The sequence below is a fragment of the Clarias gariepinus genome, chromosome 17, assembly GCF_024256425.1.
Source record: "Clarias gariepinus isolate MV-2021 ecotype Netherlands chromosome 17, CGAR_prim_01v2, whole genome shotgun sequence".
Lineage (NCBI taxonomy): Eukaryota > Metazoa > Chordata > Actinopteri > Siluriformes > Clariidae > Clarias > Clarias gariepinus.
This window is the reverse complement of record NC_071116.1, coordinates 1,150,022-1,177,903: the sequence shown is the minus strand read 5'-3', so window position 1 is coordinate 1,177,903 and position 27,882 is coordinate 1,150,022. Positions and strand designations below refer to the sequence as shown.

At 41.2% G+C, this 27,882-nt stretch overlaps 1 protein-coding gene and 1 long non-coding RNA gene across 7 annotated transcripts; one reads left to right on the top strand and one right to left on the bottom strand.

The window, feature by feature from the left end:
• Window positions 1-2,082: 2,082 nt before the first annotated feature.
• LOC128545424 (uncharacterized) lies at window positions 2,083-12,016 on the bottom strand. Its single transcript, XR_008365863.1, has 4 exons — window positions 11,641-12,016; window positions 8,285-8,351; window positions 7,940-8,179; window positions 2,083-2,489 (listed from the first exon to the last, which is right to left on the bottom strand). It is a non-coding gene; the product is annotated as an uncharacterized LOC128545424 (long non-coding RNA).
• kdm6bb (lysine (K)-specific demethylase 6B, b) lies at window positions 5,632-27,882 on the top strand. 6 transcript variants are annotated; one of them, XM_053515670.1, is made up of 21 exons: window positions 10,104-10,270; window positions 13,793-13,869; window positions 13,949-14,072; window positions 14,149-14,223; window positions 14,318-14,501; window positions 14,768-14,938; window positions 15,175-15,315; window positions 15,438-15,764; window positions 15,996-18,514; window positions 19,599-19,725; window positions 19,820-19,925; window positions 20,557-20,762; window positions 21,327-21,418; window positions 21,548-21,616; window positions 21,704-21,852; window positions 22,349-22,463; window positions 22,548-22,735; window positions 23,880-24,021; window positions 24,411-24,537; window positions 24,670-24,840; window positions 26,150-27,882. In XM_053515670.1, the coding sequence occupies exons 3-21, from the start codon at window positions 13,954-13,956 to the stop codon at window positions 26,171-26,173; spliced, it is 5,052 nt and encodes a 1,683-aa protein (XP_053371645.1). In that variant the 5' UTR covers window positions 10,104-10,270; window positions 13,793-13,869; window positions 13,949-13,953; the 3' UTR covers window positions 26,174-27,882. The 6 variants fall into 6 exon arrangements, with proteins under 6 accessions (XP_053371644.1, XP_053371646.1, XP_053371642.1 ...); XM_053515669.1 differs by lacking the exon at window positions 10,104-10,270 and adding an exon at window positions 5,632-5,765 and having other exon boundaries at window positions 24,670-27,882; XM_053515667.1 differs by having other exon boundaries at window positions 10,103-10,270; window positions 24,670-27,882.

Genomic DNA, 27,882 nt, shown 5'->3' with positions numbered 1-27,882 from the left:
ACTTATGGCATGAGGTAGGGTACACCCTGGACAGGGTGCCAATCTATACACACACTATAAGCAATTTGCAAACACCAATTAGCCTAATTTGCATGTTTGTTGACTGTGGGAGGAAACTGCAGTCCCCGGAAGAAACCCAACAAGCACGGGAGAACCTGCAAACCCCATGCACACAGGGGCAAGAATCGAACTTAGACCTTGGAGGTGTAAGTGCTTACCACTAAGCCGCCACGCCAACTTCGTAGATGTAAGAAAAAACAAAGGAATATCTCTACACATTTACTTTTTACTTCTACTCACTACATTTGTAATGGAAAATCTGTACTTTTACTCCCTGCATTTTAAATAGATTCACGTTACTTTTATAATAATCACACAATGGTGCATTGATTTTTATTTAACTGTTCATGCTGTCACTCACAGCATAGCATGACTTAAGCTATCCCATGTGAGAAGTAGAACAACAGTTTCACCAGTCCTAGTTTACAGAAATGACTAGCAATGCGCCAAGACAATTTGACTGTTACCTTAGCGGTGGATTCCGCCAACTTAGTCTTTGCAGGGCAGCTGATTTTTCTGGCTACATTTTCAAGTGTCTTGATTACAGGCGATCTAACTACTTACCTAACATTCTGGGCAAAATAGTTGTGAACTCTTTAGTATAGTTGTGTTTTGCTGTTCCCTTTAACCTCATTTTATTCTGTATGTTTGCTGTATTCCTGCGTTTAATTACATAGAGTAAAATTAGGAAGATTATACAAAGTAGCAATGGTAGCAACTAGCTAGATTATCTACGGAGACAATGAAAGATGCTAACAATGCTGCTCGCCATTCTTTTAATTAATATAAAATCTTGTTCCTACCAACAAAAAAGGCCTCCTTCCCATTATCTACAGTAAGTTAATAATTTCTTAGTTATAATTCATCAACATCTGCCTTTGTGGGGGAAAAAAACAAACCATATTTCTCTGGGTTGATTTAATAATAATAATAATAATAATAATAATAATAATAATAATAATAATTATTATTATTATTATTATTATTATTATTATTATTATATTATTATTATTATTTCCAGGCACATAAAATATATATCAGTAATTCAGTCAGACAGATATTCAAAAAATAATATTTGTGGAGTACTTATGCTTTTGTATTTAAAGATCATTCTTATGTAGAGATCATTCTTAGTCTTCAGTAAAAAAAAAAAAAAAAAAACTTGTACTTTTATTTGAGTATTAAGTTTGTCTACTTCTGCCACCTCTAAATTTGACTTATTCTAGCTACATATATAAATATATATATATATATATATATATATATATATATATATATATTTTTTAATTAATTTATTGAATTTGAGTTAGAAGGCGATATGATAACCGCTAAGTCACTGTGGTGCCGCTCAGCAGAGCCCCACATGCCGAACCCGTTTATACAGAAAATGCTCAAAGTATCGGCTTAAAAAAAAGAAAGGAAAAGAAATTACCCATCTGGCCACCAGATGTCAGTGTTTTACCGCTGAACACCGCGTGGGCAGCCTTTTCATGATGAACAGCGACTTGAGCCAATTAGCCCTACTAGGGGCGGGGCTTATTGTGATTAATGGCAGCTATTAGACCGCGTCACGTGATTACCCTCAGGTTTTACATGAGATTCAGACGAATTAAACACATTCAGGAGAGAAATAAATAATGATCAGGTGGCAAATATATGAGAATATTAATTTAATTCCTTGACAAGTTTAATTATTTTCTTTTTTTTATTGCAAAACATTATAAAATATATTTTACACACACACACACACACACACATTGTAGATTGAGTTTTGTATACTGCATGCACTCGAACACACAATTTGCATATATTAAAGACCCGTCGAATCTCATACACACACGTACTGTGGATACAACACACACTCATGAAAACACAACTGTGTGTATGGCACAGACAAAATCTCAAACACATTTATTCTTATAATTATGATTTTTACTATTATTTTATGATATATATGTGTGTGTGTACAGCAAACACACACTCCCATTGTTAAACACACACTAATAGTGTAAATCACAGAAACACACTTTATATACTGCATGTCTTTACACAGCTCACAATTCTGCAGCATGTAGCAGCTCTTTGTGTGTGTGTGAGTGTGTGTGTGTGTGTGTGTGGACTCCATGTTTGACTGACTCAAGTGTGTCGTCCTGTTACCATGGTGATCATGGAACCCCGGCTTAGCATTCCAAGCACACTGATTGGCTGAAATCCTCTCCCAGACTTATCAGGCTCGTCCAATCAGAGCAGAGCAGCGCTGGTGCAGTTGCTATGGGCAAGTCAGTGTGGAGCCTGGAATCTGTCTCTCCCTCTGCCTTACACACACACACACACACACACACACACTGAGGTATCCACTGTCTGTGTGTGATTTCACGCCTCTGATTCTAGACGGATGATGAAAGTGCGGAGGAGACGTGGTTGTGTTCCTGAATGTGAAAAATAAAGGAACACTCTGTAGATCCTCTGGTGTGTGTTTTTATTTAGGAAAATATGCACACACACACACACACACACACACACACACATTTGTAAAGTTAATAACACCCAGTCCTCATAATGATAGCTAAAACAAATGAAAAGAAACACAATGTCTAGCATTAAAGCAAACGCTCCATAAAGGCACAGATGTAGACCAGATAGGACGTCTTCCATCTCTGAATTTATATTTGCAGCATTTGCCAGACGGCAGCAGACCCTTATCCACAGCGACTTACATTTTTATTCACAGCGACTTACATTTTTTTCCACAGCGACTTACATTTTTATGCAGTTCTACCTGCAGATACAAGCAGTTGAGGGTTTAGAGCCCAACAGCGGTACCGTGGTAGAGGTTGGGTTTGAACCTTGGACATTCCGAGCCATAGTCCAATGGCTTAACCACTGATCTACCTGCCTCCTGGTCCATGTTTGCTTGTTTCCTCTAGTGCTAGTACTAATGAAGACTCTAACGTACTAACTACCTCTATAAAACAGAAATCCAGGGTGGCCGTTGATTGTGTGTTTGCGGGTGTTTGCGCAGGTACTGTCACAGGCGCGTCCCTCTCTGAATTTAATGGTAGGCATCGTCATCATCAGCTTTTATGTCATACTTTGAGTGTCACTGCCGTTGTAACAATAGCAAAAACGGGTAAAGTCAGACTGAGATCATAGGTACTGAAACTGCATCAGACTGCAGGGCGTCTAGAGCGACAGCACATTCGACAGACAGAGTGAAGTCCTGCCAAACCATTGGAGCAGTGTCAGAAGCAGCAGGGATTTGACCACAAATTCCATTCGCAGGTAACGCTAGCATGCAGGTGTTAGGATCTGCAGATAACCTCTAGTAGCTGATAAGTAAAGAAAGCGTAAAGCTGCCAGTTTTAGCCAATTAGTCTGATCGATTCTGATTTGACTGAGAAAGTGACAAGTCTGTTTTAAAGAAGCTTCAACTGACCGATTCTGATCTGAATGAGAAAAAGATTAAAGTCTGATTCGAGTGAGAAAGTGATTCACATGTGGAAATGATTCGACTGAACTGCCTGAGAAGGATTCTGATTCTGATTCAACTGTAAAAGCAACTTAAATCTGAGCAACTGAGAAAACAATTCGACTTATGGAATACTGATTTGATTAAGAAACTTGAGTGAATCGATTGAAAACGTGATTAAGCTTCGATTTGACAAAGTGAGTGAATTTTGATTCCAATGAGAAAATTATTCAACTTACATTCTTATATAATATGATTCTGATTCGAATTTGATTTTACCCATTTGTTTGAGAAAATAATTTTCACAATGTTATTACTGTAGTTTTAAATTAATTAGAACAAAAAGGGTGCCCTCTGGTGGCAGACTGGTGGATGTTAGAACACACAGTACTTCAATGCTTGAGTTCAGTTCCAATCAAAGGCTTGGCATTTATATAGAAAACAAATGTTGAAGCAAAATCTATATACATATAAAAACCTGCAGTGTTCACTCACAGATAATTTGTGTGATATATTTTAATGGACTTTTGATTAATGGCTACAGTTTAGAGTTGGACACCATGAGCAAAGAGAACAACCTTGCACCACCAGGGTCGAGTTTTTGATTCTCGCCTTGGGGTCTGAGTTCATTGGGTTTTCTCTAGGTACTCTGGTTTTCTCCCACAGTCCAAAGACATGCAGATTAATTTGCGTTCCCAAATTGCCCAAAGAGTTTGACTGTGTGGGTGTATGTGTGTGTCTCCTGCGATGGATTGCAGTGATACATGGGTTGAACTCCAAAGAACTGATCATCTCAGAGAGCGATTCACTCGTTTTCTACTGTGCGCACATGCGCAAAGCATCGCAAAACCTCCGTAGGTTATGTACAGGAAACAGAAATGAGTAGTTACTTCTCAAGTCTTAGTTCGAATTGTTCGTTCTTTTGTCACATGACTTTCAAAGGAACGAACGATTCGAACCAGAAGATATGACGGTGAGCTGCTCATTCTGTTTACCATAATATGTCCTCAGCTGCATTGTAATATTTTCCCTACTGAAACTATAGCCAGGATTTGTGTATGTACGTAAATGTGTTGGGGGTCTGTTTATTGAAAATGTAACATTTTATTTTATTTCTGATCAAAAAAACTAAATGAACTAAATGACTCAAAAAAAGATTTGTTCATTTTGCTGAACGAGATTCAAAGAACTCTAAATCATCAAAACTTGATCCAAACTTCCCATCACCAATGGATCGGCACCCTGCCCAGGGTGTACCCTGCCTTGTGTCCCAAGTCTCCTGGGATAGGATCCAGGCCCCCTGTGACCTGGTATACAGGATGAAGCGGTATAAGTGATGAGTGCGTAAGAGTGTGAGAGTAAGTCCCGTTCTTTTGTTCCTTTTGCTCCTTTTGCTGTCCATAGTGAGATAAATAAGTTAAAGCCTGGATCACTTTGCTCTTTTTACATTGTTTCATTTCTCTGTGTTTCTCAGAATAGGTTTGAGCGGCAGCTTGTTGAGCGACAGCGTTGCTCTCGAGGTGCTACTACACTGCCGTATCAGCTGCATCGCACTTGAGCAGGTGTTACATCCCTCGCTTCATGAATTTCAGCCTGTTTCAGCAACTTTGCTTTGTTTAGCCTTCTCACAAGTGCACATTTCCATCACGTGCGCAGTGAAGACTGGTTCAAAAAAAGCCCTAGTGCTGGTGTGAATTCTGCGAATATCATCATTACAACTTACAAACACACTCCTTTGGAGCGTTACGCTTCACACCGTCTTTCCAAAAAGACCCCTGTTTCTGTCAGCTAGAAAATGGAGTCAACTGTGGAGAGCTAAAAATAGCTTGCAGTGTGTTGGCCTTGTTCCCAAACACACACACATACACACATATGCATTGCACAGACACTCGTATGTACACACACATACACACACTCGAGCACTAAAGCTAGGGTGCACTCCCACTCGGTCCTGATAGGCCGCGCTGGGATGAGTGGCGGGGAACCGAAGACAGGTATTGGCTGCCGGGTTTTGATCGACAGACGAGCCGTGTGCACGTGCATGGGTCTGATGTGAACGTCTGAGCATCGAAAAGAGGAGAGGAGGAAAGAAGGAGGGAGGAAGAGGAGGAGAAGAGGAAGAGGAGACAGGTTCATGTTCATGGAGCAAAGGATCAGTGAAGCTGAGGAGGAGAAGAAGAAAGGACTGAGAGGTTTTTAAAAAAGGGAAAAAGAAAAAAAGAAGGAGGACGAGGAGGTGGGGAACTGCTGATGTCTATTTCTGTGGCTCTGCAACATGAAGACATCTCCTTTGTGTGTGTGTGTGTGTGTGCGTGTGTGTGTGTGTGCATGCTCATGTACATTTATAAGCATAATTTAACTGCCTGTTAATTATCATTATGCATGTGTGTGTGTGTGTGTTTTGTACTGTGATGCAGCCGGCATGTATATATAATTATTGAAAGCACTACACACACATACACACATACACACACACACACTTGCAGCTTTACACTTGGTGCTACTAATCATTTTCCCATATTTTCTTGCTGTTGTGTGTGTGTGTGTGTGTGTGTGTGTGTGTGTGTCCTTGTCTAGTACAGGCTTTTACAGTATTATATGGTCTAAGACAGAGTGTGTGAATGTGTATGTTAACCTGCTAGCTACACACTGACCTACATTCACCGGTTAATCAGCGTGCTGCGCTACACACCGCTAACATCTCATTCTGTAACGCAAAGGCTCTTAAAAAAAAAGACACACGTGCACAGAGACACGCACACACAGATTCACCGCAAAGCCATCAATCAGAATCCAAATCTCTGTCCCATGATGCATCACTGCAGGCTGAAACACCGGGACCCGTCCCCGGCATGAGGAGTGTAATTAACGATGCTGAGTCTCACCCAATCCCACGTTCTCTCGCTTTCCCCCTCACATCAATCAGCCGGCGTTCCCTCACCTGAGCACCCGGGAACAGCTGCTGCACTCTTCTCGCCTTATTACACACATTCCTTAGTGCTCTAGGAGGATTATTTTACATCACAACAAAATTTAACGTTGTTACATTCCTTTGTATTCCAACCACATGAAAGTCACATGCAGGGGAAACAGGGGAAACAGGGTGTAAAATGGAACCGCGGCTGGTTATAACACTGTTACACTGCGACAGGGAAACCTCTCAGCTATGGCCATGTACTGCCATGTAACACCACTGTTGTATTGTGGTGTTGATGTGGTAGGATGTAACATTCTTGTGTAATTGTGTTTAAGGCTGTAGCAATGGTATTCCTTTTTTACACTTAAACATTGGGCTGTTGTGTTGTTACATTGGTACGATGTAACATCCTTGTGTAATTGTGTTGTTTCATTATCAGGATCTAACATTGGTGTGTTATAGTGCTGTAATGTTGTTGGGGTGTAACTTTGTGTAATTGTGTTGTTACATTGTTTGTAGGTAACATTGTTGTGTTAATATGTTGTTATTATGGTGTTATGTTGTTTTTCTGTGTGTTTTATGTTTCATGTGTTATAACATTGTTAGGGTGTATCATTGATGCGGTTTGGTAGTCTAATGTGGTGCTGGTTGTGTTGTTACATTGTTAAGATGTAACATTGTTGTGTTCTGGTGTTAGTATAGACCATTAAAGTGTTATTGTGTTGTTACATTGTTAAATGTAACAGTATTGTGTTGTGGTATTCTATTGTGGTTGGGCTGTAAGGTTTTCATTGTGTGATTGTTTTATTACATTATTAGGATGTAACATAATTTTGTTGTGGTGTCGTTGTGTTTTTAGATTGTAAACTGTTCTGACATTGTCAGGAGTTTTCATTGTTGTGTTTTAATGATACTGTATTTGAAAGTAGTTTTGTTGTGTGTTTACATGGTAGAATTGTTCGGATTTAGCATTGTTGTGTTGTTTTGTGTGTCTGATAAGATGAAACTGTTGTGTTGCAACATTGTCACGATGTAACACTGTGTTTTAACGATGTTTGGATGTCACATTGTGTTATTGTATTGTTACATTGTAAGGATCTAATGTTGTGTTAAAATGAGTGGGTGTGGCATTGTTGTTGTGTTGCATTGTAACATTGTAAGAAAGTAACGTTGTGGTGAGGGTTTGTCTTAATCTTCTTATGATGTACTGGTGTTTTATTGTGAGGTTAATTTTTTTGACCTAGCATTGCATTGCATTACATGTCCTGTAATATATATAAAAAAAAAGATTTTAATTAATATAAACATTCTATTTAAACATAATAGGGGATAATTAGAGTGAGTGAAAGCTAGCCTAGCGAATAAGTGAAAGCTAGCCTAGTGAATGAGTTAAACTAGCCTAGCCATCACGTGAAACCTAGCTTAGAGAGTGAATGCAAGCAGTTGAGCGAGTAAAAGCTAACATAGCCAACAGCTCCTGTGTGACTCTATACCTGGCTGGTTGCTACGAACAGGTTGATTCCTGGTTCCCTGCTGAAGTGGTGTTCTGGGCGGACTCTCAGACAGATGGTTCTGAATTAGATGTGTTTATTAGAATATTTGGCCACACCCCCCTCCAGGACCACTCTGTTGTAGAGTTCAGTTGCTGTTTGGTCTTTCATCTTATTTCGGTCTCATGTTAATTCACTAGATTTTTGTTGTGACAACTGGACTCCACTGAGGTTTTGGTTCTGCTGTAGAGGAAACGTGTAAAAAGACCACATCAAATTATGTGTCATCTCAACACACACACACACACACACACACACACACACAGACACAGATAAAATGGGACTTACTATGTTTGACTTCATTATTCGAATGCAGGGCTTCTCACACTATGTTGTGGTAGAAGATTTGAGGAAACTGCATTGAGACAGAAAAAACCTCATGATGTTACGCAGGACACTGTGGCTTCCTGCCTCTTACGCTTCACCTCACAGTCACAAGCAGAGCACTCTGACGAACTGGGTCACTTTACTACACTTCGCTGGTGGGCAAAGGTGTACTCACATTAGAGCTCACTCTGTTAATCAGCGGCGTTCCACCCAAATCTTTCACCATGAAACCAATCAGAGTACAAACCTCCTTCTGCCCCATGATGCACCACTGCAGCTGTTTGTCTTCAGGTCTTAGAATGTGAGAGTCGTTGTTAAATTATTGTCGAAACAAACAGTTTTTTTTCTCAATAGCAGGTAGCTAGAGGGGAACAGGCACCCTCTAGTGGTCAGTCGTGGGAATTATTAACGAGTGGTGTGCTTGAATGCCGGAGCTCGTTTTACTCTCCGTCTGTACTGCAGTTTCCCGCTGTCTTTGGAAGAGAACGTTATCAGATACAATCACTAATCGAAGAGCGCTGTGATACAGAGGTGTAAATAGATGATTGATTTAACTGATAATTATTGTGTTATTCTTTTTTTTAGACACCAATTGCGTTGCTTTGTTTCACTGTGTACTGAACTCTATATGATTGAAATGGCAATTTGATGGAATGTCTATCTGTGCAAACTTTTAAACTGGCAACGCAGAGTGTTTTTTAAAAATACATTTTAATAGCAATGATGGAGTTTTATTCAAGAACTGTCATAAGGTGTGCATGGATTAGTAGGGTCATACGGTGCAAACACACACACACACACACACACACACAGTGATTTTGTTTCACCTGGCAGTGTGATAGAGAGGGCAGGTGTTTGTTTGTGTGTGTGTGTGTGTGTGTGTGTGTGTGTATGTGTGTGTGTGTGTGTGTGTTTGTGTGCGTGCGTTTGTGTGTGTATATGTGCATGCATGTGTGTGTTTCCGCGTGTGTGCTGACAGAGCAAACTTATAACTTCATCCATCACATGTACAGTGCTGCAGTGTCTCCTCTTGCTGCAGAGCTTCAGTGTGCAGAAGGCCTATTGTGTGTGTGTGTGTGTGTGTGTGTGTGTGTGTGTGTGTGAATGCATTATATGTGTGCTCTGCGTGTAAAATGGGACACCTGAAATGTGTGTGTGTGTGTGTGTGTGTGTGTGTGCATGCGTGTCAGGTGAAGCTGTCCTGCTAGGTTGATTGAATCTGCAGGGGAATGAGTGTATTGCTGGTTTCCTAGGAAACACATACTGTACACCAAAGGTGTGAAATACGGAGAGAGAGAGAGAGAGAGAGAGAGAGAGAGAAATATATAATGCATAGAGAGATAGAATGAGAGGAACAGTCAAAAAGACAAAGAGAAAACAGTTAAATGGAGAGATATGGAGATGGAAAGAAAGAAGAGAGACAAAAGGTAGAGTGACAGAGAGACAGTAAGAGGGGCAGACGATAGAGGGATAGTGGGAGAAGTGGAGACTGAGGAGATGGAGACATATGGAGAAAGAGAGAGACTGATAGACAGAGAGATAGAAAAAAGGCAGTGAGAAAGAGCGAGAGGGAGAGAAAAAAGAGAGGCTGACAGGGAAGGAGGAGCCAAACCAGCTGTAAGGTGATTGGTTTATGAAAAGGGGCGGAGAATTATTTTTTCTCCCAGCCTCTCTCTGTCTTTCTCTCTGTCTTTTTTTTTTTTTTTTTGCTTTCTCTTTCCCAGCCATCCCCTTCCTTTCTTTGTCTGTCTGCTGGAGGGGGAGCAAACAGGGTGGAAGACAGAGAGAGAGAGAGAGAGAGAGAGAGACAGACAGAAAGAGAGAGTGAGACAGATAGAGGGAGTGAGGGGAGGGGGAAAGGGGGACGAGTGTGCAGGAAGAAAGGAAAGAAAGAAAGAAAGAATGGAGGAACTGCAGTCATCTGTTTGACACCCTCTGTCTGTCACAGTAAGTGCTGGCTATGTGTGTGTGTGTGTGTGTGTGTGTGGCTGTTTAAAGGGACTGAACTCAGCTGCCATTCTCTGCAGGCGTCCGGAAGTGTGTGTGTTTGTGTTTGTATTTGTGTGTGTGTGTGTGTGTGTGTGTGTGCATGGCGTGCAGGTTCTCTCCTGTGTGCATCGCATGCAACAATATAAAAATGCAAAGAAGCTACAGATGATTGCCCACAATGCTGTGTGTGTGTGTGTGTGTGTGTGTGTGTGTGTGTGTGATATGAAAGCCTTGTTGAAGTGAATACAGGAAGTGAGCTTATTACTTTTGCTTATCATGATCCCAGCCCTCACTGTGCATACTTATGTGTGTGTGTGTGTGTGTGTGTGTGTGTGTGTGTGAGTGAGAGGAGGAATTAAAAATGTATAATGTTGTACAGTATTTTTTTCACAATACATTCAGTAGTTGGTTTTTCTCAGCTGCAAGCTGTAACCACACACACACACACACACACACACACACACACACACACACACACACAAATAACCCACACCCAATAGCAGAAATATTCCAAAACATTAAATTTTTATGAATAAATTATGAAATCCATATTAGTTTGTTCCTTTAGTTAACCATGCCAAGGCGAATGCACAGCACACTAAACTGCATAAAGTTGCGTAAACATTGTTGCTAGGCAACTGGCTGGCATAGACGCTGAACAGAAGCTAGCTAATTCCTGAGGTAAAAAGAATGCAGCTAGAAATCGTTCTTTTAGAGACACGATGAAGAAACAAATCCAGAAATGAGACAGACGTGATTTACATTAAAGGTGTACATTACTACGAAAAGTTCCAGAATGTGTGAAACTACAGTATTATAACACTTAGCATCAAATGCTAACTAAACTGCCACAACATCTGTCACTTTGATGGCAAATATCGCTCGACTGTCTGAAAAAAAAAGGGAAATCGTTTTCTGAAGTTAAAAAAAGCACTTGTAAAAACACAATGAACAGAGGATGGCTTTATTTTTTTGCTAAGGTCTTAGCTGGTTTGCTAACACGGTTTAATACTGAAACATACAAAACAACCCTGCTAGATTACGACCTATCAAATAGCAGTAACATTAAAGAAAATCTATAAAATTTATCTGAATCTATTCCATGTTCTATAATAAATTCTATTGAATTTTAAAACAATTTCGGCTGGAGGATATTATGGTCTACAGTATGTTTGAGAAATTACATGCTAATACATTGTGAAAGGCTAGTATTTCTATGTGAGTGTATGACGCTGTGTTTTGTCGCGGCCATGACGTAAGTGCGAGGTGTTGAGCTATGTCTGTAGTCGTACGCTGTGAAGTGGCCTTAGCCCCTGTCTAATACTCACCTCAGAAATTGGGTTGCTTTGGAAACTTTTCCTCCGATTGATCTCCTGGTTTGTTTAGTCTATCAAGCCTTTTCTGCTTCCTTCTGTAAACGTAAAAACCAGCCCATGCTGATTTCGCTCTGCAATTTGACTAAATACAAAGTGGCTTTTGCGTTACACCCTCACACACATAACACACCATCCTACACATTGTCCTATACACAATGAAGCATTTGGAGTTTATAGGGTGGCTCCTGGATGCACACTAATCCCGGGGATTAAACACAAGCCCTGTTGGTGTGCATGCTGCCTTGTTTCTGGGATGTATTCCTATTTTGTTTAATCATGTTTGAGTGTTTGTGTTCAGAGCAGTCAAACAGGAATCCCCGCATATCGTATGTTTCGTTGCCTGCATGTTGTTGTTGTTGTTGTTGCGTTCTCGTCATGAACTCACGAGTCAGTCCAAATCCTTCGTAACTTGATGCCTTTGCCCTTGACCACTGCTCTCTTACTCTAATCCTTCTCCATCCCCCTCTTTCTTTCCTTCCGGGCTCTTGCATTCCCTGTGTAGTTTTCTTTCTGCTCCGCCCCCTCCCTCTTCCCATGTGCTATCAGTTTCACCAGGCTGAGCTCGGCTGCAGATCGTTCCCCTTTGTCTCGGTTCGGTCTGAGTGCCCGTAGTCCTCTCGCTGTCTCGCAGAGTGCAAAATGAGGCACCTTTAACTAAATTTGTATTGATGGACATTAAGAGCATTTCTGCTTATTACCCACGGGTATGCTTTTTATCTGGGGTTGAAGTCAGTCTTGTGAAGCGATGGAGCTTTGCTTGTGTGAGAATCATAAAGAGCTTTAGATCATTAGCTGGTACAAAAACAGAGACTTAGAGAGTTTACAGCACTGTAGGTTTGTGTGCATGTACGATCATATCCGCAGAAGAAATAGTTACTTTTCCACAGGAAGTTAACACCACTTCCGTCCCACCTCGTTCCTGTGCCAAGTATAATCTGCACCTGCCCACACACACACACACACACAGACTTTAACATTTAAATGCAGGGTTGCATTTTACCCCAATGTAAAAGGCCTTTTTAAGCTTTAGGCCACGCCCCCTACCTAGGTCTGATGCTTGTGCTCTCTAAGGAAGGAAGCGATTTGACTGTCTGTAGCTCTGTAATGACCTTCAGTCCATGTGTGTCAGACTTCACAAACCACATCAACAGGTCTGTGTGAAATGGTGACGGACTGCACACAAGCCCATCATGCTAAATTGGAGGCGTCCCTTTAGGCTACTTGTACCATTAGGCTACTACAGTATGTTTGTTCTCATTGCCCTAAAGAGGCAAACTTCATGCTCAGCTCATTGATGATGTTCGGCGTTTTATAAAAGAACTCCAACATGTTTGACTTCATGTCTGATGGAAATCAAAGATTACATCCATCACCCTGAAGCAGGCTTCAGATTGTCCTTCTTGGGGATAAAGATTTTATAAATAGTTCTGTTTTAAAACTATCCTGGTAATTCTCATGGGACAATCAAGGGTATTTAATCAAAAACCCAGACTGTCTTAATTTGGGAAAAGGTTTAGGATGTGTGTGTGTGTGTGTGTGTGTGTGTGTGTGTGTGTGTGTGTGTGTGTGTGTGTGTCCACGACAGAATCTTTGGTTGGTCACTGGTTTTACCAGAGCAATGTGTGTTTGCTGCACGAGTAGAACAGACACACACACACACACACACACACACACATATGCACATGCCGTTGCCTCATTCCTTTCATTCTTCTCCTGCTGCTCTGTCTCTCCTCCAAACACTGATAATTTTTCTGACACAGCAGTGACATTCATTTGCTTATCAACCCGTTGCACACACATTTCAGAAGAACTACTGTGTGCGTGTGTATCTGTTTCTTGTCATTGGATCGACCCATGTTGTTGGGCAGGGTTTGGAGCAGTTTTATGTGGTGCATTTGGTAAAAAAAAGAAGAGGCAAAGAACAGAGAACGAGTCAGAGAGGTTTTCCAGAATAAACACAGCTGTGTGGGTATAACAAACTTGACTACACACACCCATGACTCCAAATGATGTGTGTGTATGTGTGCCTGCGCTATTTTGGTTGTAGTTTCACTTCCAAACAATGGCTTACTGTTAAATGTTTTCTTCTTGCCCTTTTTTTCAGGACTGGAAGTGAAGTCAGGTGCTTTTGTTGTGGTGTCACACTTCTGAACTGGAGGGTTTCCCACACGCACTAGTGTGGTGAGTTCTTATTCGCAGATTGGATGCTCAGTTCCCCATATGAGTAGTCTGCAACAACGAGCTCTGTTTCTTTCCCCAGGCTGGATGTATCACACAGAGCACCAGTATTCTGACCGGTACCCGTGGGACTCCTTCCCCTCTGGCGGTTCCAGCAGGGCTTCATGGGCTCCCAGCTCCAGCCGCCATTTGCCCCCTTCATCCAGGTATGCTTTCGGGGAACTGAAATGTCATCATTCATACAACACTGTTCTTATGTACCTTCTCTCCATACATCTGAAGGGGCAGTGGTGGAGGGTACCAGTCAGACTTGAGCCATGCGTCAGGAAGAAACTATTACAAAGCATATAACAATAGGTCAGTCTAAGTGTAGACAATACAATTCTGCAACTTTTATGATGTTCCAACCTTGCATTTACTGTGGTAATTCCACCTTTCTGCTTTCTACCAGACCTCTGGAGTTTAGCAGACACAGAATCCATGATCATTCCCCCAGGGAGAGAGGACCAAATATTAGAGATCGGGTCACATCATGGTCTTGGGGTTTGAATCAGCACCAGAACGCTGACCGGGCTGCTTTGAATGGATATGGCTCAGGATGTGGAGGACGTGTTCCCAATAATCAGCCTCCACGGGTGAGCTAGGACGCAAGAGAGAAAGAAATGTGTGAGCCTGTATGCAACCACAGAAAGATTTGGGAGTAAAAACATTATTAAGGTCTGTGATTCAGCCATTCATTTTTCAGTAACTGCTTTATACTGGTCACAACCCAGGATCCACCTCAGGAAACACAGTTCAGGGATACATTTTCTGCATACTCATCTGCCAAATGCTTAAATGTAAATCTGTTTAGTAATACCAAAATAATGCACCTAAATGTTATTACATTTTCATTGGATAGTATGGAGGCCCCCACCAGCAGCACCGGACACCAACAGCAGACAGATGGAGTCCAGTGGCCTCGTCCAGATCCTTTCAAAGTCCCTCACTTAAACGTCCAGGTCCCCGAAACACCTCACCCTCAAGAGATGACTGTCCCAGCAAGAGAAATAAAAGCATCAGCTCACACGAGGTCAGTGACCATTTGTATTAAATAACCTTTATGTATTTCTGTGAAGGTCTTCATTTCTTAATGCATGTTTCTGGCATATTTTTACCTCTCATCGATATGGTTGCCCAAGTGATTATGACTGCCAAATATTGAACAAAAGTATTTTAGCACCATCTACTGGTCAATTAAAGAAGAGCTTAGATAAGATTGATATTTTCCTAAATAGTTCCTAAGTAGTCTTATTTTTTCCTCTGCAGGCTCTTCCCTCGAAAAATAAGCACCCTCTGCCAATGAACCCCCATCCCTTGTCTCATCTCCCTCGTACTGCTAGCCCTCCATACCGCAGTGACGGCCAATGGAGTCAGTCAAATAAGAGACAGTCTGCTTTAAGGTTTCAGGTCTGTCCCCCATTGCCTAAGTTAATTTTTGCTTCCTCCCTGGTTTTGCTTTACTTTAAACTAAGACTGTCATTATCTCAAAGGAAAATCTACACATTTTTATTCTGTTTTTATTTCAACAGGAGTCGAGTCAGTCCAACAGCAAAGATCACCTCCACAGGATCCATCCAGAGTTCTCATCTACCCTTGGTGGCCCTGGCCAAGATTTCCACAGCTCAAAGTCCCTGAAACCTGGTCACCTCCACTCTCATGGCCACCAAATCCACGAGCATCTGGGACCCCATGGAACCAAAGGGGACTGGGAGCATTCTGTTCCGCCCTCACCAGCAAACCTCACCAGAGTGCCTTATAGCCCCCAGCACCAGCCTCCAGCGGGCTCACACAGGCACCCAGTACCTCATGCCAGCCGTGGTTCTCCCACAACAGCCTGGAAGGACAAGCAGAGCAGTGTGAGTGCTGTCATGCCTCATGAGCCATTTAAGCCATCTCTTTGGATTTTTGTCCATACATAGGCAAGAAGTGCGAGCAATCATATTTGCTCCAGGATGGACTTTCAAATCCGTCAAGCCCTTAGTGAGTAACTAAGGGTTTAGGGTGTTGTAAGATCAGCACTTATCTAGCGAGCTTTGATTGATATGTTTGTTTTTCCTAAAATTCTGTGTGCTTCTGTTTCTGCACAGGACACTGGGCGCTCTGGTCTAGGGTTTGAAGAGCGGCAGCAACTGCAAGGGCCAAAAGAGGGAGGGCGGCATTATATCACCGCAAAACACACACAGATCCATTGCAGCCCTGAAAGCAGAAGCAGAAGCACCACCTGCGGGAGAGCAAGCCTGTCCCCTAGCCCTGAACCTGGGTTCAGCTCTCAGAGGTTAGAGGGGAAAAAAATCAGGGTTTCTAAACATCGAGCTCCATCGACTCACACTAAGCCCAGCTACTCTAACCATGGTGCTCAGGATAGCCCAATCCATCAGCTGGAAACAGACATGTTAAAACATGCCGAAACCAAGAAGAGACACAGAGAGCGAGAAAGAAGACAAGACAGGAAAGGGGAGGAGGGGGCAGATGAACGAAAGGCAAGGATACTAAGAAAGCTAGAGGCAAAGAAAAAGAAAAGGGAAAGGCAAGAGAAAAGGAGCCGCCGGGAAAGGAAAGGAAGCCATAGAAAAGGAGAGACAGGGGTACACTCTGATAGAAAAACAAAAGATGAGAGGAAACGAGCAAAGAAAGCAGAAAAAAATGGCAACAAGAAAGAGGAGAAAGACAATTTAAGACGAGAATTGTCTCCCCAGATTCCTTCTTGTGATTCACTGAGTAAAAGTACAGACTCAGCCACCTTTGAGTCTCCTCAGCTGGCAGCTTTTTCAGACACATCACTGTGTATTCAGAAATACACAAAACACGAGGAAGACAAAGAGTCCAAATGTGACTCTGACTCTTCAAAAACCTCAGGGTTCATTTCGCCCTCCACCCCCCCTCTAGCAAATCAGATGCAATGTCAGTCAGAAGAGATTGCCAATGACATAATTTCAAAAAATGACAACAGCCTGCCATCTTCTGAGCCTACAAGTCCAAACACCAGCAGTTTTCAGACTCAAGTCAAGCAGCTTGACCAGGACGACATTACCTCTGAACCTTCTGCTAGCAGTGAGCTGGAGTTGCCCATGTTAAATAGCTTCAGTGGTTTTCAGAAAAGATTTCCTCAGCCTGAGGAGAAGAACCAACATGCGCCAGATTTGCTACCTGCACACACCAATTCTACAGAGGACCCTCTAAGACTGGATCCCTCAGCAAGTCCTCCGGTACTGAGCTGGCAGGGCTCACCTGTTTTAGATCTCAGTGAAGAAGAGGAGGATGAAGCAGGGGTCAATGTTGCTGGAGTGATTAGGAGACCAGTTCTCCAGCCAAGCCCTACTCATCTTTCTCCAATCCAAGAATCAAAGGAAATCTGGAAACAACCAGGTCATCCCTTAGGACTGGACTACCACCCTAGTGACCTGGCCAAACTATATGGCATTATTGAGCCTTTGAAAGCTGAGGGTGAAGATGATGATGAAGAAGAAGTGGAAGAAGAAGAAGACAATGAACCTGTGTCAGAGCAGCAGGACAGTAGCACAAGAACCTCTCAGGGACTGCATCTGCATGACACTGATGTTACCTTGACCTCAGACAGCCATAAGTACACCTACAGGGGTGGCCCCTTTGGTCGGCCACCTCCCCATACAATGGTTGGGGTCAAGTACTCTTCTTCACTTTTATCGGGACCAGAGATACACTCTCCAGAACAGCACAGTCCACCCTCCACACCCCCAAGAGCTGCGTCTCAAGTTGGCATGCTTTTGACCAGCCTTTCCCCTTTCATATCTACCTCAGATCTTTCAAAGCCTGACAACAACATGCAGGCAAATGAAGAGACAAAAGAAGACAGAGCTGACCAAAAGGAGGGTGATGACATAACCGAAGCTGTAGATTTGTTAACAGACACAATCTGTACTTCCTTGGTAAAGGCGGATGAGGTCAAGGTTGTGCCCTGCACCTTGTCACCTGCTAGCTTGCAGGCTAAACTTGCACATAGCTGTGAGGTGCTACTGAACCAGACCTCTAATACCCTCCTTTCATCTGATGTGGACACTGAGAAGGAAAAATCAAAAACTAAGCTGGAGAGGAAGAAGAAAAAGAAGCATGGACAAAGTAGGGACAGAAAGAGAATGCATCAGAAGAAGCAGGAAACGAAACCTGGCAGCAGCAGTATAACAGAAGAGTCAAGTATTAGAGAGGGAAGACGGCATGAAAAGCAGAAAAGAAACACCACGAGTGAGAAACATAATTGCTCGACTAGCAGTGAAGCCGCTAAACAACTTACCAAGGGCCGCAAGAAACAAGAAGTAGCTGAGAGGAAACCAACAGAGCCTGAGAAGGAGCAAAGAAAAGGGGTTAAAGAGAGAGCCAAAGCTAAAGAGAAAAACAAGGATAAAGATGTAGGAATGACAAAACCAACCTTCTCCAGCAGAAGTGGCTCCAGTAAAGCTCCAGCTGTTCGGATTATGTCCTCTGTGCCCCTGAAGGAGCTAAAGATTCAGTTGGTAAAGCTCAAGATCAGTGGGAGGCAGATGTTCCTGGCCTCTGAGTTTAATCAGGAGAGAATCTCACTGAAGGAGATTAGCATCAACAACAGTGCAGCGGAGATCATTAGAGCCTGCAAGTGAGTGTTGGTACTTTTTGGTTAACACATTAAGCTAATATCATTAGTTAGGAAAAAAACAACCCAAGCTAGAAGAGCATCTTTAGATGGATTTTTGCCAATACTGTGTTTAGCTGAAGACATGCGATTGATTGGCATACCTGTCTGAACTGAAATAGCAGGCAAAAACAGGAGCATAAGATTAAATAGCATCTTTCTTTAGGCAGAATCTCTCTTCATTTGGCATATCACCTGTTAGTGTATTAGCATGTTATCTGGAATGTCACACAATTTAGCTTATTAGCTGTATCATTAGCTGTAAAAGGCTAAAATCCATCTAGCTGGATTAGCATATTTATTTGAGCAGACATGCATCTTTTACTCAATTAGCATTCGTTGTTATCAAATAGCATCTCCATATTTTTTCTTTCTCTCCCTATTTCATCCCATTTATTTCCATTTCTCAGTCAGATCAAGTTCTGAAGGCTTAATTAGCTATTAAATGTACCTTTCTTTCCTGAGAGTACAGGTAGTCCCCAATTTACGAACATTCGAGTCACAAATTTCCACAGACACAAATATACCGTGGTTCCACTTCTGATTCAATCGCGTAGCTCAAACAAGTAGCTCACGTGTATTGTACAAAAAACAGACACTGCAGTGCACCAGATAGCAATATTTACTATTATATACAATATTTCCAGTGTTTACGTGCATGTATAAAATGTCTAGTCCTGTATATTGTATGTGTGCGTTTGGGAGTGCGGGAGAAATGAGTCGGCCTCACTGGTTTTAATGAATCAGTCTGGCAGCACAATGATCGAAAATGCCTGTCCTGTAAAGCTGTCCTGACGGTGAATGATCCTAATTTTTTGAAAACCCTCAACAAAACAGAGTACAGTGTACTTGTACGTAAATGTGCACAACACAGCTACTAGCAGCATCTGATACCAACGGATTAAAAAGAAGGGAGAAGGCAAGAACAAAACAATAACTCTGTTTTGCTTTTTTTCTCTGTCTGCATGTCTGTATATCTGTGTGTGTGTGTGTGTGTGTGTGTGTGTGCATCTGTCTCTTTGTCTGTGTGTATTTGTCTGTGTGTCAGAGATGCGAAGCTGAAGGGTCGTTTTCGTGAGTCTTATCTGCTTCCTTCTTTGTCTGTGAAGCCTGTGCTGAACCCAGAGACTCCAATTCCAAGAGAGAAACTCAACCCACCCACGCCAAGCATCTATGTGAGATGGAAAATCTCTTCTCTTGTTCTATCTTGAAGGTGTTTATTATGGGATGTACAACCTCCCTGACTCCCTGACTCTGGTGTGTTTTTAGCTCGAGAGTAAGAGGGATGCATTTTCCCCGGTGTTGCTCCAATTCTGCACAGATCCCAAAAACCCGGTTACTGTTATCCGAGGTCTTGCAGGATCACTCCGACTCAGTGAGGACACACACACACACACACACACACACACACACACACATATATATATATATATATATATATATATATATATATATATATATATATATATATATACACCAAGAAATCTGGATTGCCCTCAAAACTCAGAGGATCTATGCAAATTGTCCCCCACTTTTTTCCTTTATGCCTGGAATGACATCATACAGCCAGGAAGATTCAGAGTTGGGGTTCTCACATTTTTTTTATGTGTATGTACACACTGGGCTCCCATAAAATGATTAAAAAGTGAATTTTGTGTAACAATTGCCCTTTAACCTGATTGTTTTATTTCAAAATGTGTTATATTTATTCTATAATTATAATTCTTAACAACATTAGCTAAGCTAGCAAAATACTGTACAGTACATAGCACTAGCTTTGGCTAGCCTTTTGAAAGTCAAGGTTGCTGACAAGTTAACTAACCTTAGGCCATTTTTTAATGAAGGGTAGATAAGACAAAGTAAAATGATTGACGCTAATTAAACGGGATGCCAAAGGCATCTGCTGTTTTTTTTGGAGAGGAAAGAGATATGTAATACAGATACATTTATGTTAAAGGTCAGATTTCTCTCTCTCTCTCTCTCTCTCTCTCTCTCAAATTTGCCAGATTTGGGTTTGTTCTCCACTAAGTCCCTGGTGGAGGCGAACGCCGATCACGCGGTGGAGGTGAGGACTCAGGTGCAGCAGCCGGCTGATGAGAACTGGAACACGACAGGCTCAGCTCAGACGTGGCCGTGTGAGAGCAGCAGATCTCACACCACCATCTCCAAGTACGCTCAGTACCAAGCCTCCAGCTTCCAAGAGAGCTTACAGGTACATCCACCTGCCACCAGAGCCTCTTTTCTTACCCTGATGCCCCATCACCCTGGAACAGGGTACATCTTTTTTCCAATGCGTTGCAGACCATTCTCTTGTGTTCTCTTCAAATTGTGTGTGTGTGTGTGTGTGTGTGTGTGTGTGGAAATTCTCTTACCTTCACTATTAAATAAAGCTGTAAAGTTTGCCAGTGTTTTTTATTCTAACAGTTTAATTTCATTGTGCATGTAAGTGATCGTCTATTCATGCTCATTCAGATTACGTGTCACCAAACGTGTAACCTTGAAGAAGGTTAAATAACTTGTTGCAGCCAACCATATTAATCACTGTAGAAGATTATAACTATGTGCAGTTAAATCCAGGTGGTGACATTTAGTGGCCTGGCAGTGTATATTTATGGTCAGCTTTGTGATGTCTGTGTTCGTGTGTTTGTTTTGGGTCTTTATGGCGCCACCTGGCTGTGGAATAGTAGTGTTTTTCCCTCATTATTGTGCCAATATTTTTTAGCGTGCAGTTCAAGCCCAAAGTTGATTTTTTTTTGCTTTTCTCAACACTCTACAGGAAGAGAAGGACAGCGAGGATGAAGATGAAGGAGAAAGAAAAACTGAATCCAAATCAGAGACTCCATCCATTAGCCCTTCCTGCACACAGAGGTGTGAAATACATCATTGATTCATCTGTTTAGTACTAAGTGTCCTTTTATGTGTGTGTGTGTGTGTGTGTGTGTGTGTGTGTGTATCTTTGTGCGGAGTGAGTAACCTGTTTGTTTCTCTCTTGTTCAGCTCAGAGCAGAAGTCCATCGGCAGGATCATCAAGTTTGGTACCAACATCGATCTGTCTGACCCGAAGAGGTACATGCACACACAGACGCAGGTGGTATAAACCAGAGTGTGTTGTTGACTGTGTGTATGTGTGTGTGTGTGTGTGTGTGTGTGTAGGTGGAAGGCACAGCTGCAGGAGTTGTTGAAGTTGCCTGTGTTCATGCGCGTCTCCTCCACGGAGAACATGCTGAGCCACGTCGGACACACCATCCTCGGCATGAACACCGTCCAGCTGTACATGAAGGTTCCAGGCAGCCGCACACCAGGTACACACACGCACACACACACACACACACACACACACACATACACAAAGAGGGCAATAAAAAACACTTTCATAAACAAACCCATAAAAAAGTAATATATGCAAATAATTTTTTTTATTTTAAACAAATAGAATGTGATTTTTAAAGCGTAAAAACAATGACCCATAAATTAATTTAAAAAAGAAAGTATTTAAAAAAAAGAATAATTTTAACTGATTGTAAAGACAACATAAAACAATTGTTGCACGCACTGATGAACGGGCCCAAGCACCTGTGCCACTGATATGTGGGCGGAACAGAAGATAAACTGGTTCATGCATTTAAACATTGCTATGATAATAATAATAACACTAAAGTAAACTTGAAACATTCTGTAATAATTATGAAAAGCTAAGCTAAAAAATGTTTTAAATGAACATAAGTATCAAATATAAAACAAAAGACGAGCTGTTGTGTGACGAGCGTGATTATTTTTTGTGCATGTTTGTCTCCTCAGGACACCAGGAGAACAACAACTTCTGCTCGGTGAACATTAACATTGGCCCCGGAGACTGTGAGTGGTTCGCTGTACATGATAATTACTGGGAGGCCATCAGCCGCTTCTGTGACAAGTGAGTTGGGTCTCAGATCCTTACACCAGCCTCCTACACCATTCACGTCAAGCGTCTCCATGTGGTCTCTTTCCTGTCCTTCAGAAATGGTGTGGATTATCTGACGGGTGCATGGTGGCCGGTTTTGGAGGATCTCTATCGCTCCAACATCCCCGTGTACCGCTTCATCCAGCGTCCTGGGGATTTAGTGTGGATTAATGCCGGAACGGTGCACTGGGTCCAGGCCGTCGGCTGGTGCAACAACATCGCCTGGAACGTCGGGCCGCTAAACTGTGAGTGTTAAATAATAATAGACAAAAAGCTCATTCAATTCCACCAACAGCCTTTAACGTTCATATTCTGTTGCTTCTTTAGATCCTAACAAATTGAAATGCATACCTACCGTCAAAGACCCACCCTACACACCACACACGCTAAAGCTCTAAACATGAGACTTTCTGATGTCTTCAAAAAAATATTGCAATATTTGGACAAGGACGTGAGACATTCTGAGCTGATGAATATAAGATACTGAATAAAGTACGAAACATTCTTTGCTAAATATAAAAGACTAAGCTAAACACACATTAGGCTAAACATGAGCTAAACTAACACAAAACACTCTGTACTAAACATGACATATTAAATTATATATATATATATATATATATATATATATATATATATATATATATATATATAAATATATAAATGAAATAATAATCGATGACTAAGAGTCTAAGTTTCTAAGAGTATATGTGTTAAATCTAGTACTAAATTAGAAATGAGACGTTCAGTGCTAAATATGAGATACTAAACTAGACCTAAGACGTTCTTTACTAAGCCAGATATAGAACAATCTGTGCTAAATATCAGACACTCGGCTAAAAGGAGACACTTTGTGCTGATTATAAGATAAACATAATACAAGACACTCAATATGCACTTAATATGGAATCTTAAAATAATACACGACATTCTGTGTTCAATAAATTTGGGATACTAAACTAGATATAAGATATTCTATGGTAAACATGAGATACTAACTGAAATCTGAGACATTCTGTGTTAATTATGAAATACTAAGCTATAAACAAGACATTCTATACTAAATATGAAAAAAATACCCAAATTAGAAGACCTTCTTTGCTAAATATGAGAAAGTGATCTACGACTACGATCCAAATATGAGATAAACATCCTGTGTTTAACAGAAAACAAGACATTTTGTGCTAAATACAAGTTACAAGTTATTAAATACAAGTTACGAGACATTCAATAGTGAATATGGAATATTTATCTACTAGGAGACAGTTTGTGTTAAAATATGAGATACTAGACAAGATATAAGATCTGTGCTAATTATGGCTAACTACACAAGATAGGACATTAGGAAGAACATGATGTGTGTGTGTGTGTGTGTGTGTGTGTTTGCAGCTTATCAGTATCAGCTGGCACTGGAGCGCTTTGAGTGGAACGAGGTCAAAAAGGTCAAATCGATCGTCCCCATGATTCACGTCTCCTGGAACATCGCCCGTACGATTAAGATCACCGACCCAAACACTTACAAAATGATCAGGTGATTTCATTTGAAAGCGTGGCTAAGGGCATGTGAGATGATATTGTGAGATGTTTTGCGTTAAATATGACTCAACAGGGGAATCCTCTGGAACAGGTTTAAAAACTAATAAACTAGTTTAGACCAAAAAGGTATGAGATTGTTTATGAAAGATGAAATTTTCTGCGCAGAATAAATAAAATAGATTTTTTTGTAGAAATTGAGTGTTTTATGTTCTATGTAAATATGATATTCTTAACAGAATTTCAGACATTTTGAGCTGAATATCGGATATTTTGAAATGTAAAATATGAGAAGTTTCAAGATAATAAGACAATTTTGAACAAAATATTAAACACTTTAATCTAAATAAGACCTTCTGCATCACTTGTGGTCCGTGTCTGGTGTAGACATTGCCTCCTGCAATCCATAAAACACGTCCAGATCCTGAGAGAGCAGCTCATAGCAGAAGGAAAGAAGATCTGCTACCAGAGCCGAGTGAAGGACGAGCCGGCCTACTACTGCAACGAGTGTGATGTGAGTCTGGCACTATATGGACTATATGATGAGAAATCGATTGTTTTGTCCCCCTGGCAGGCACACAAGCAGCCACATTAGTATTCTGCGGTATAATTGATGCAGACGTGGGATGGATGTTCTTCTGTGCAGGTGGAGGTGTTTAACCTGCTGTTCGTCACCAGCGAGGGCAGCAGTAGGAAGATGTACGTGGTGCACTGTGAGGATTGCGCTCGTCGGAGGAACTCCACCCTCAGCGGCACCGTGGTGCTCGAACAGTACAGAGCGGAGGAACTGATGAACACCTATGACAACTTTGTCTTGGTCAGACACACACACACGACACATGACATGAAAAGCAGTGCATTATGTTTTTACGTTAAAAGCAATGTACAGGATTTACAAATGTCATTAGGACATCAGTGCAAAAACTTTTTACCCCTTTTTCTAAGTGCGATGTGCTTATAAATATTATACAATCACTTGTATTCAGCATCTAGCTGGATACAAACAAATTGTTCACAGCGGTGGTTACACTAGATATTTGGTGTAAAAGAAAATCCAGTTTATTTGTATAGTTTGGGTAAATTTCTGTAATTTTCAAGATTTTATCAGCTTCGAATCCTATAAATGACTGTAAATACAGATTATGTACGTTTTTTATATTTAAAAAAAATCTTTTTTTAATATTTTTTTTGGATTTTTCCCGATTTTCTTCCCTAATTTTAGTCGTGTCCAATTCCTCCCCGCCACTAGGGGGCTCCCACATTAAGGCTACTACTACCAATCAGTCGGGAGGGCGAAGACTATCACGTGTTTCCTCCGAACCGCGTGACGTCAGCCGACTGCATCTTTTCGAACTGCTTGCTCACGCACCGTTAGGGGCGGAGTAACACACTCGGAGGAAAGCGCTATCCACTCCTTCCGCTTGGGCGAGCTCACAGACGCCCCTGATTGGCTGTAGAGCCGTGATTAATGTGGGAGCGCAAAGTACCTCTCATCCCTCGAACCCGCGCTCCCCGGATGATAGGGCGAGCACTTTAACACTGCGACAAGAACCCAACAATCAAATCTACCTTTTTCTTACTTATGGTTCTATTCGTGCTTCAAGGATGGGGTGCACCCAAAAACAGTACTTTTTTTCTTTTCATTCTTTTGCAAAAATTATTTCAGTACCAAAAGAAATGATCTTATCTTATTTAAGTGTGTTAAGGCTCTGAGTTACTCCTCGGAAGGTCGATCGTTCTAACCCGAACTCTTTTAGGATCCTACTAGCAAACGTTGCGATATGTGAAGAATAAAGAATTTTACTGTGCAATAATGCAAATGTGACAAATATGTGGCTAAACTGAATCTTAAATTTTACCCACCCTGCAGCTTCCTCGTCGTCACGCAGCCCGCAGCTTGTGGTTGCTTAGAGACGGCAGATGCTGCAAAAGCTTAAAGGAATAAGGTTTTAAGAGTGTGGTGTTACATACAACAAGTTACAGCAACAATCCAAAAAGTCAAGATTTTAACTGTGTAGTGTCTTGATTGTGTCTTGAACAGTGGACAGCACCGAGAGATTTCACATTCTAATGTTCTCTTTCTCTCTCTCTCTCTCTCTCTCTCTCTCTCTCTCTCTTTCTTTCAGGCTTCTCTGCCGTGTTCGAAATGAACCCGAGGTGCTTGATGTCACACAGCCATGACCAAATCTCCTGCTCGCTCGCCAGCATCAGTGCCAACGTTCACTTCTCTCATTCTCATTTTTTTTTTTTTTTACTCATTATTTTTATTGTTGTTATGATTTTAAAAAAGAATCAAAAACCACTACTGCGGACTCTCCAATCCACAAGCTGTTTACTCGACACTGTTTACAGAACCACATCAGCAGGTGCTTCACCGACTCACTCGTCTTCCCCTTCACCAGCTACTGGAGTCACGATGCTGTTTTGACGCTGTTACGATGCGTTTTAAGCGCTCTGAAGTCAGACAGGCCAGAAACGTGCCACACACACACACACACATAGACACACAAACACACACACCAGTACACACTGGACCCGTGAGTGTTATTCGAACTGTGCTTTTTTTTTTTATGAAGCTCACTCACTCTCTGACACACACATACACGCGCACACACACACACACATACACACGCACACATACACACGCACACAGAGCAAACAAACTGCTGTGATCGTTCACAGTCGCCGAAACGTGTGAACTCATTCAGGTACTGTTGTAGTTTACATTTATGCAAATGTCTCAGTTTATTTATTCGGCGTCTCTGGTGCTTTTATACGACACAATAGAACAGCAGGGGAAGGAGCTACACACACACACACACACACACACACACACACACATACGCACAGGCATTACGAGGGGTTGCTACAATTATATTGTCATCAATACAACGCTAAACTTTCTAAATGCTGTTTGCATACCGATCTGGGTGCTATTATTTTTTACTTTTTTTATTTTTCTTTAATTTTGTAAAGGTTTTCAAAAAGAAAGAAAAGAATTTACACCATTTTGGCCTTGTGACAGATTTAAAAGGAAAAAAACATTAGTACAAGAAAGCAGTAATGCAATATGATTAATTTTTACAACAATATTGCATTTTTCTCAGAGCATTAACAATTTTCACAAATGTTGAAAAAAAAAAACAACAACAATAATACGGGTTCGAAACTTATTTGCATTAGTCCAGAAAACCTTGTGAGTGTTTAGTGGTTGTTTTAGTATTATTGTTTTTTTTTTTTTTAAAGGAAAGTAATAATAGTAATGATGATGATTCAGTTTTTTCTTTATTCTTGTTTGTTCTCAAAATTAATTTTCAAAGAATTTGATTTTCATTTTTTTTATTGTGATTTTTATTTATTCGATTGCTTTGAGTGTATTTATTAAAACGTACATGGTGCTCCTCTTAACGAGGGAAGTCCAGATTTTGTAAATGAATTTTTAATAATTAACCCTTTCAGACTCATTTTAAAGGTAAAACTTTCACAAAAAAAAAAACCATAAAATTTACATATATGATGAAAGCATAAAAATTCAGTAGCAAGATTTTCGGATTGGTTAACGGGAAGACCTCTAACAGCCGGTGGAGTTGGTGTGTTGTAGCGGGTTGTAACGGCGAGGTGGGTCTGATGGGGTTAATTGTGCTGATTTCTGAGGCGAGGCGGTCGCTGAAGCTGAGAAGGCGGACGTTTATTTCATGATGGTGCTTGATCCCCCTCGGCTCGGCCGTCCCTCGGCGTATATATATGATCTAGAGAATTACATATGAATATTAATGAATATTAATCTCACAGCTTGGTGCTTAGAACAAAGTCTGTACAACCTGAATGTTATTGTATCAGATTAAAGCATTTGTTTTTA

Bases quoted from the DNA above. Each gene is read 5' to 3' on its own strand.
- kdm6bb (XM_053515669.1), top strand. From the start codon at position 13,954: ATGTATCACACAGAGCACCAGTATTCTGACCGGTACCCGTGGGACTCC. The intron at 14,502-14,767 runs GTGAGCTAGGAC...TTCATTGGATAG, and splicing joins CCAATAATCAGCCTCCACGG to TATGGAGGCCCCCACCAGCA. The intron at 24,022-24,410 runs GTGATTTCATTT...TGTCTGGTGTAG, and splicing joins AACACTTACAAAATGATCAG to ACATTGCCTCCTGCAATCCA.